At 44.0% G+C, this 9,821-nt stretch overlaps 1 protein-coding gene across 1 annotated transcript in view; it reads left to right on the top strand.

Annotated features, from left to right (window-relative positions):
- Nucleotides 1-1,661: 1,661 nt before the first annotated feature.
- Nucleotides 1,662-9,821, top strand: part of TCP11 (t-complex 11) — a 55,391-nt gene continuing 47,231 nt past the window's right edge. The window contains 2 exon segments of the mRNA XM_007939367.2: nt 1,662-1,782; nt 5,605-5,728. Coding sequence (XP_007937558.2) covers nt 1,668-1,782; nt 5,605-5,728 — 239 coding nt within the window. The 5' untranslated portion in view covers nt 1,662-1,667.

The raw sequence follows: 9,821 nt of genomic DNA, 5'->3' as shown, positions 1-9,821 counted from the left end.
CACTGTGTGTGGGGGTGCAAGAGTACATGGGAGGGAAGGACACAGGAAAGAGGTAACTATGAGGAGGAAGTGGGAAGACAGCTGTTACACAGTGGGAAATTGCAGTCAATGTCATGAGACAAAACATGTATGAACTGCTATATGGAAAATGAAATTGCTCTGTAAACTTTCACCCAAATCACAATAAAAATTAAAAAAAAAAAATGCATGAGTTGTGAAAGGCACGTCCCTACCCCACACGACCAAGGCTAGGGTTATGATGAAAACTTGGTCAAGGCAGAAATTTCAATAGCTTTTTGTTTATTTTTTTAAACAGTAATTTTTTTTTTCTGGTAAGAAATCAAGTTAGTAGTAAAGCAGAATGGGAGAATGTGGAGTAGAAACTTCCTTTTCATTTTTTCTCCAAAGTGCTAGAATTGGGGAGACACGGCACTCCAAATACTTCCATCATTCCAAAGGTGACAAAACAGACTACGAGTCAAGAAAAGCCAGTATCCTGGAGCCAAGGAGCTTGAGGGACAGCCTTGAGGGTCATAGATGAACCCCAGGCCAGGAGGAGCTTAAATGCGGCTGGCTTCCAGCCTCACAGCTCCAGCTTACAGCCCGGGGGCACGGATTCTCAGTTCCACATCCGTAAAATAAAATAACCTTCTTTTCCTTTCACAGTGGGCATGTTGTTGTTGTTATGTGCCCTCGAGTCGACTCCTCCTTGGGTTCCCGAGGATACTGAGGAGTGGCTGGTGGGTTTGAACCGCCAGCCACAGTGGGCATAGGATGTGCTAAAGACAAGACACAGGCTCTGAGTTTCTCCAGGTATATCAACAGGTTGCAGAGAAACAAAAAATAGCGCCCTATTCCCTTCTGAAGTAGTTTCAGGTGTTCTTTTTTGTGGGGGACAGAAAGAACAGAGAGGGATGGGGCCCAGTGACGGTGTCACAGATGGCCAAGGGTGCTTCGCGCCCGCGACGGAGGCACAAGGCGGGCGACTTCCACCTCAGGTGGCTAAGCCCCTGGCGCACAACCCGCGGCGCCCGGCACGCGATCCCCTCGTTGTCCCCGGAGATCAGTGGCGGTTTGTTTTCAAATCTTGGACTCTCCCACCGAACGCGCCAGGCGTCGCGAGTAGGGGTGCGCGAGAACTTGGCGTGGTCTTCTCCGCGCTGCGGTCCAGTCTCTCCCAGCCTCCCGCCTCCCGCCAGCTGGCCGCCTTGGTAGTGTCGGGGCCCGCAGGCCTCGCGGCAGCCAGAGCTACTCCAGACTGGGTCGGACCGGTTGCGGGGGTAGAGGAGGTGAGAGGCCTGGCGCTCGAGCGCTACGGGCGCCCCCTGCTGCCGAAGCCGGCAAGGTCCTGTGCGGAGCCGGAGGCGGGCCAGGGGCGGAAGTATCCGGCGAGGGAGTCATTTTGCGGTCTTGGTCGTGGAAGGGTTCTGCCCACCGCGGCCAGCCCTGTGTTGTGGCCCCTGTGGCTTCAGTTTCCTCGTCCGGATTCCTCCAGGTTCCTGTTCCCCTGCTTGCCCCCTGAGAGACCCTGAAGCCGCTGCTGCATCCCATCCTGCTCCCAGACCGGACGCGGCGGGCCCGTCCCCTGTCCGGTTGGCGGTTGGAGAGCCCTCTCCCCCGATGCCAATAGCTTACCTTTTCTCCTCAACCCAGATACCATCTGCAAGATGCCAGACATTGAGGAAAATGTGCCCCAGAAGGACCTTGGCGATGCAGAGAGCGGACCTTGTAAGATCGAAACACCAATACAGACCCAGGAAGACGGGAGCGGCCAGGAGGACTGCCTGAAGGACGGCCCAGAGGACCACCCTCCGCGTAGGTCCCGCCAGCCCGTCCCTGTCGTCCCTTCGAGGTCCTTAATGTGTGTTAAGCTGGAAAGGAGCCTCCTGCCAGGGCGCCAACACCTTTTAGAGAGCCTACGGACTCCTGCAGTTCCACAGTTGTATCTTCACTGTCCCTCTCCTTATCTTTAACTCCCTTCTTATCTTCTTCCACCCCAATCTCTATTTACAGGCCGGCACATATCAAACAACGACAACAACAGGCTCCCCGTTAGCCAGGTCTTCAAAGAGTTTTTGGTTCTTGGGGGAAAAAAAATGAGATTACTTGAATTTGACAAATTGAGTCAGTTCAAAGTCATCTTTGTATTCTTGCACTTAAAATTTGTAGATTTTAAAGGTCCCAAATGATCTGAGGCAGGAGTTGATGTACTCTCAGTACTTTGTTGACTCAAGAAATAATACTGCCTTGGGCTCATATTACTTAGCTCTGGGTCACAACCTTGAAAATCCCATGGAGTCGTTGTACTAGTACTGCCCATCTGGAGATCGCCGTGAGTAGAAATGTACTTGGAGGACAACAGCAAGAAGTAGTTCTTTTGTATTCACACTGGGGGCAGGTAGTCTTCTCCACACTGGTAGGTCAAACGTCTATGGGACTGGCATTGCATTTCTTTTATAATAATATCCAGAGAATTTGTCCCTCAAAAGATCTTAAATGGGACAACGTAAAGTTGAATTGGGAGCTCTGGTAGCATAGTGGCTAAGGCACTTGACTGCTAACCAGAAGGCTAGTGGTTCAAACCCACCAGCCACTCCTCAGAAGGAAGATGGGGCAATCTACTTCCGTGATACTGCCTCGGAAACCCAAGGAGGGGTCGCTATGAGTTGGTCTGACTCGACAGCACATAACAACAATAACAAAGTTGAATTAGGAGCTCTGGTTGCATAGTGCTTGAGGTGCTTGACTGCTAACCAGAAGGCCGGCGGTTCAAACCCACCAGCCACTCTTCGGAAGGAAGATGGGACAATATACTTCCCTAGTGTTAACGCCTGGGCTCTGCTAGCATAGTGGCTAAGACACTTGCCTGCTAACCAGAAGGCTGGAGGTTCAAACCCACCAGCCACTCCTCGCAAGGAAGGTTGGGCAATCCTACTTCCATAGTGATACTGCCCCGGAAACCCAAGGAGGGGTCGCTATGAGTCGAGCCGACTCGAGGGCACATAACAACAACAACAAAACAACGCCTGGGAAACCAAGGAGGGGTCACTATGAGTCGGTGCGACTGGACGGCATGTAACAACAAAGTTGAGTTACAGGTGTCACTTGTGGCCACATGGGGTCGCTGCTGGTTAACAGGATGGCACCAAAGTGCTGCCTTAGAATGCATACTGATTTGGAATCTTACTCAACAGATGTGAACCTGATATGAAGTGAAAATCAATTTTTAAAACACAATTTAAGTTTTTTGAGGTAGCTATTTAAAGGAATCCATGGTAAAAGCAACTTTATAAAACGAATAACCAAATTCCTTTTTTCTAAATATGAAATTTTATATAGTAGGTTGGCTTTGGAAGACTGGGCAATCGACTTCCCTAAAGATACTGACTCGGAAACCCAAGGAGGGGTCGCTATGAGTCGGATTCGACTCCATGGCAGTGAGTTTGGTTGTTTTTTTTTTTTTTTTTTTTCCTGTTGTTAAGTTACTCATTACCTTAACTTTCCTCTTGAGGATTTCTTTGTTCTTGGATCTAGATTTTTTTTCTTTTTGTGTTTTAGTTAAAATTTACTTATGATTTCACTTTGAGCTGTCCCCTTCCCTAAATGTTAGTGCGCTGTTCTGGAGTTGCTTAGTGTTGTACTTTCTAGAAGCAGCAGGCTATGAACTTTCATATGCTGTAATTGGAAAATATCTCTGTGTATATTTCCCTCAGTCCTTCAATAAGCTGCTAAAGTTCAACCTCCCTTTGAAGGTTTTTCTCTTAGTTCTCATTTAAAATTAGCGAATTAGTGTTGAATTTCTTTACATTTTGACAGCATTTTGCCATTTTGGCTGCAACTAAAGGTTTCAGAGAGGCTGTAACTTCAACCACCTGCTTGAGGTTCAGTTTGCCTTTTTGTCTAAGGAGGGACTCAGTGACTTTTAAAAATATAGTTCTATAATAACCTTTTCCCCTCAACTTTCTATTTTGAAATATTTGAAATGTATTGAAAAATTTTAAAAAAATACAGTGAGTACCCATATTATTAACATTCTGTCATGTTTTCTTTTTTCTTTATATATATATATATATACATACATACATATATATTTTTCTCTGAAAGTTACAGACAGCATGACTTTACTGCTAAATCATGTGTCTTCTAAGAACAAGGACATCTCCTATGTAACCTCTTTTCTGCAATAACTTTATTTCTCCTTTTAACATTTAAAATCTTTTTATTATGGCAAATTCAAATAAGCAGAGAGACTAGTATAATGAACCTTCATTTACCATCATTTAGCTTCAGCAATTCTCAACTCATGGCCAATCTTGTTTCATCTATGTCCTGTCTACCTCTTGAAGCAAAATAATTTTTTTTGTGAACAAGTTATGAAACTCCATTGAAAGTGAGTGAAAATATGACTTATTGTGTGCAACTCTGCCTACCATATATGCCCAGTATGTGAGAATGCTATCAGCTAGGTCTGTACTAAAAATTTAGAACGGTAACTCCCAAATGTCAGTGTGGTCTGCAATCAAATTCTTAGCAATGTTTAGTGAAATGAAATAACAAAGATACTGTAATGAGTTTTTCTTTTAGAAATTAACTAAAAGAATTAACTAAATTAATTCAATTTAAAGGACTGTTCTTTATTCTGTTATTTCCTTTCTGCTTTTTTTGGAGATTGAAATAGGCTTTTAATGAAATGTTGATTTTGGTGTGGTAGGGTGGAGTTTGTTTGCTTGTTTTTGTGTTTATACCTGGCAAAATAAAAAGATGGCAAGTTGTCAGTTGCTGAAAATCTTTTTGGGGATTTTATTGGTCTATAGATCCTAAAATCTGAGAATGACTGCTTTAAAAGTGATTCAATAAGATCCAAGTATAATCTATAGGGAGAATTTGGCTTCATTGTGTATAACATCAGAAAAAGGAAGAGGAGAGTGGAATCATAGTACCCTTAGATAAATGTTTATATTTGCAAACTATTTCTTTGCTGCTTTAATTATATTTCTTCTTTTCAAGAACCAAAAAACCAAAACCAAACTCACTGTCCTCGAGTTGATTCCGACTCATAGCAACCCCTCTTTGGGTTTCTGAGGCAGTATCTCTACGGATGTAGATTGCCCAGTCTTCCTTCCAGAGGAGTGTTGTTGTTGTTGTTGTTATGTGCCGTCGAGTCGGCCCCGACTCATAGCGACCCCTCCTTGGGTTTTCGAGGCAGTATCACTACAGAAGTAGGATTGCCCAACCTTCCTTCCGAGGAGTGGCTGGTGGGTTTGAACCGCCAGCCGTCTGGTTAGCAGGCAAGTGACTTAGCCACTATGCTACCAGAGCTCCTAGAGGAGTGTTGGTGGTTTTTAAATCAATTTCACTTTCTGTTTTTTACAAACCAGTCTCTTCGTCCTCCCTTCTCTGCATGCTGACAGCTCAGTGTTTCTAGCATTGTCACAGGGCATAGAGTTCAGAAAGCATAAATGACTAGAATGATTGAGTCTGTATAAGATCAGTTTGATGCATCTAAATGTGGGACCTATTTGGTTGAATGAATCTCAGAATAAAACAGAGATTGACTTGTGTGAGCTCCCTTTCCTGTTGGTGGTGGCTGTGCTTTTTTTCCAGAGAATCCACTATCAATATTTTCTGTTACAGATCTGATGGAGACAGTTTCCAAGCTGAGCATTGCTCATGAGATTGTGATGAATCATGATTTCCACATGGAAGAGGTGGTTTTACCTCCAAACAGGTACAGGCCTTTCTACTGTCCCCATTTGGTTCATCCTCGTACAGATACATAGCACAAATGGCTTCTGATCAGGCTTGGAGCATTTTAATTTAATAATACATTAAGTGTTTGAATATAAGGCTTAAGACATCTCAACAACTTAAACAGGAGAGTAATAAGTTGTAATTATTAGTATCAAAGTGTTAAGAAACAAATGTTAACTAGCAAATAAGGCTATTACTGTTGAAATTTCACCTTGAGACCCCAGTAATAATAAAATAGAAATAAGGTAGGTTTCAGAGCTCTCCAGTAGACTTGGAGGAAGTAGCCTTTAGTAGTTATCGTTGCATAACAAATTACTCCAGTATTTAGCAGCTTAAAACAACATTTATTATCTCATAGTTTCTGTGGGTCAGAGATATAGGTATGGCTCAACTATGTGCCTCTGGCTCAAGGTCTCTCATGGAGTTACAATCTCTTAACAGTTGGCCAGAGGCCTCCGTCAATTCCTTGCCCCATGGACTGCTGCTCCATGAGGCAGCTCACAACATGGCAGCTGGCTTTCTTCAAAGTGAGAGTGTGAGATGTGGCTGTGAGACCAGAAGACTAGACAGTGCCCAGCTACCACGGCCAACCACTTGGAGGGGATCTATGTAGGAGATCCTGGATAGAGTGGGAAAACAATGTGGAACAAAACTCAAAATCATACAAAATAAAAAAGACCAGGTTTGCTGGTCTGATAGAGCCTGGTGAAATCTCTGAGACTATGGCCCCTAGCTCCTTCAGGTCTGGAACTGAACTCACTTCTGTGGCTTCCAGCCAAATAATAGACATTTGGGCTGAACATTTACATCAGGTAGATATACTTCTTGGAGAGATCAGTCATGGGAGAACAGAAGGTCAGTGTATACACAGGGAGACAGCTCAGGGGGCAAGAGTGCATGGGAGGGAAGGACCCAGGAAAGTGGTAACTATAGGAGGAAGTGGGAAGAGAGCTGTTACATTGTGGGAAATTGTAGTCAATGTCATGAGACAAAATGTGTATGAACTGCCATACGGAAAATGAATTTGCTCTGTAAATTTTCACCCAAATCACAATAAAAAAGGAAGGAAGGAAGGAAGGAAGGAAGGAAGGAAAGCAGGAAGAATGTGAGAAACTGCCAAACACAGAAACCAGTTTTCTTGTAACCTGATCTCAGAAGTAATATCCTATCACCTTTGCAACATGCTATGTGCTAGAAACCAGTCATTAAATGGCCTACACCCAGGAGAGTGGATGACACAAGGGTGTGAATACTATGAAATAAGTGTCTTCAGGGCCATCTTAGAGGTTGCATAGTCCCTAGCAGATACTCTTTTAAATGGCCACAGATTATACAGGCACTAATTAAAAGATTGATCTTCTAATAATGTTTTCAACTTTTTTTTCTTGGCTTCATGAATGAATTTAATATTCAGTGAAATAGGGTCAGAACACTGTTGATAAGTAATGCCTGCCTTTCCATGAAGCTTTATTTTGGTTCTCCCTAGTTATATAAAGGAGCTCTGGTGGTGTGGTCCTAAGGTATTTGACTGTTAACCAGAAGGCTGCGATTCAGACCCACCAGGTGCTCCATGGAAGGAAGATGGGGTAGTCTACTTCCATAAAGATTTACCTTCTTGGAAACCCAATGGGGGTTGCTATGAGTTGAAATTCACTTGATGGCAGTGTGTTTGTTTGTTTGTTTTTTGGTAATTATATTGGGGCATCCTGGTTGGTGCAAATGGTTTGAACTCAGCTATTAACCTAAAGGCTGGCAGTTTGACAGTCCAAGCGACTGGTACACAATGCATTCCTCAGCCTATATGACTATGAGACCAGAAGAACTAGATGGTGCCTGGCTACCACTATCAACCACTCAGAAGGGGATCTATGTAGGAGATCCTGGATAGAGTGGAAGAACAATGTGGAACAAAACTCAAAATCATTTGGGGGGAAAAAATAAGAGACCAGTTTTGCTGGTCTGAGAGAGCCTGGTGGAACCATTGAAACTATGGCCCCTAGCTGCCCTTCAGGTCTGGAATTGAACCCACACCTGTGGCTTCCAGGCAAACAAAAGACAGGCATATGAGCTGAACATTTACACTAGGTAGATATACTCCTTGGAGAGAACAATCATGGGTGAATAGAAGGGCTGTGTATGCATAGGGAGACAGCTCAGAGGACAGAAGTGCATGGAGGGAAGGACACAGGGAAGAGGTAACTATGGGGAGGAAGTAGGAGGGGAGCTGTTGCATTGGGGTAAATTGTAGTCAATCTCATGAGACAAAGTGTATGTGAACTGCTGTATGGAAAGTGAATTTACTCTGTAAACTTTCACCCAAGTCATTAAAAAAAAAAAAGGCTGGCAGTTTGAAACCGCCCAGCAGTGCCATAGAAGAAAGGCTTGGTGATCTGCTTCTGTAAGATTATAGCCAAGAAAACGCTTTGGGACAGTTCTGCTCTGAACACATACAGTTGCTGTTCTGGTTACCTAGTGCTGCTCTGACAAGAACATACACAAATGGGATGGCCTTGACAAACAGGAGTTTATTCTCTTACAGTTTATAGGCTGTAAGTCCAAGTTCAAAGTGCCAGGCTCTAGGGGCTATGTGAAAGCCCCTTGACCTTGGGCTTCAGCTCTGCCTCTTGCTCACGACCCACTGAAGCTAGAGGCATCTCTTCACTCAGGCAGCTACTGGGTGCTGAGGCTAACGAGCCCAAGGTTGACAAATAAAATGGCATAGTCTTGATGTTACCAAACTACATGGCAGGCCATTAATTTAAGTCCACTGTAAGTCACAAGGTCGGCAGAGCATGGCAGGCTGCTGAACAACGACACAGCTACATGCAGGGTCCAGGCGTGCCATAAGCTAGGGACTCTCCCCAAGGCTTCTCTTTATATACAGGAAGCAGACCACATCCCAAAGGCAGCTACTCAGCTGCTTGTGGTAGATTCCACCATGGAGGTGATTGCCAGTATCATCATGGGGAATAACTACCACCAGCTGCCCAGCCACTCAACCAGGCCCAGCCAAGTTGACACACAAACATAACCACCACGGTTGCCATGAGTCAGAATCAACTCTACAGCAATGGGGTTAATTTAATTTAAATTTTTAGGTACACTGACATTGCAATAAATAAATAGACATTCAGTAAATATGAACTGAATGTCTCTTCTCTGTTAGATTGTTGTTATGTGCTGTCAAGTCAGACCCGACTCATAGCCACCCCTCCTTGGGTTGTTGAGGCAGTATCACTATGGAAGTAGATTGCCCAACCTTCTTTTCGAGTAGTGGCTGGTGGGATTGAACCACCAACCTTCTGGTTAGCAGTCAAGTGCCTTAGGCACTATGCTACCAGATTACTAGCAGTTAAATGGTTAATTTCAATATCAGATTTTACATTTAAAAGAGTTCTCATTTCCCACAAATAGATAGATGATGAATGGAAGCTACGATTAGTTGACTTCCTTAAATGCATCTGGCATCTGGCTACTTCAGAGAACCTATTATAAACTACATTTCTCTCTCACAAGTTGCTCCCCTGGTCTTCATGTTCCTTTGATTTGCCTTTGCCAGGTACCAGCAAGTGTCCATGCCAAGCACTCTGGGAAGAGGTTCATCAAAACTTAGATCCCTTAGCATCTTTCTTGATGCTTAGATATGGCTTTTCTTGCTACAGGAGAGGAAAGAAAAGTGAAATTTGGGGAAAGAAGTTTAGCAAAAGCGGTAATAGTGAGGAAGTTGGGGGTGGAGAGAAAATAAAAGAGGGAGAAATGAAGCTGGAGAAATAGTATTCAGAGCTGGGTTTCCAAGTATGGTAATACAGATATTAAATGGGCAATATCAGGATGAAATAAAGTTTGAGGTTATTCACTATCCATACATAGTTGGCAGTTGATTTTACCTCATACTCACAGAATGATGTTAACTACAATTTTAAGTTCCTCAGGGAGCCAGAAAGCTGGCGGTTCAAACCCACCAGCCACTCCTTGGAAGGAAGGTTGGGCAATCTTCTTCTGTAATGATACTGCCTCAGAAACCCAAGGAGGGGTCGCTATGAGTCTGGTCTGACTCCATGGCACATAAC

Source organism: Orycteropus afer, unplaced genomic scaffold (genome assembly GCF_000298275.1).
Source record: "Orycteropus afer afer isolate SDZICR_OR568_19922 unplaced genomic scaffold, OryAfe1.0 scaffold00059, whole genome shotgun sequence".
NCBI classification, from domain to species: Eukaryota; Metazoa; Chordata; class Mammalia; order Tubulidentata; family Orycteropodidae; genus Orycteropus; species Orycteropus afer.
Note: the sequence above shows the minus strand (reverse complement) of the source record. Positions and strands in the feature narration are given on the sequence as shown.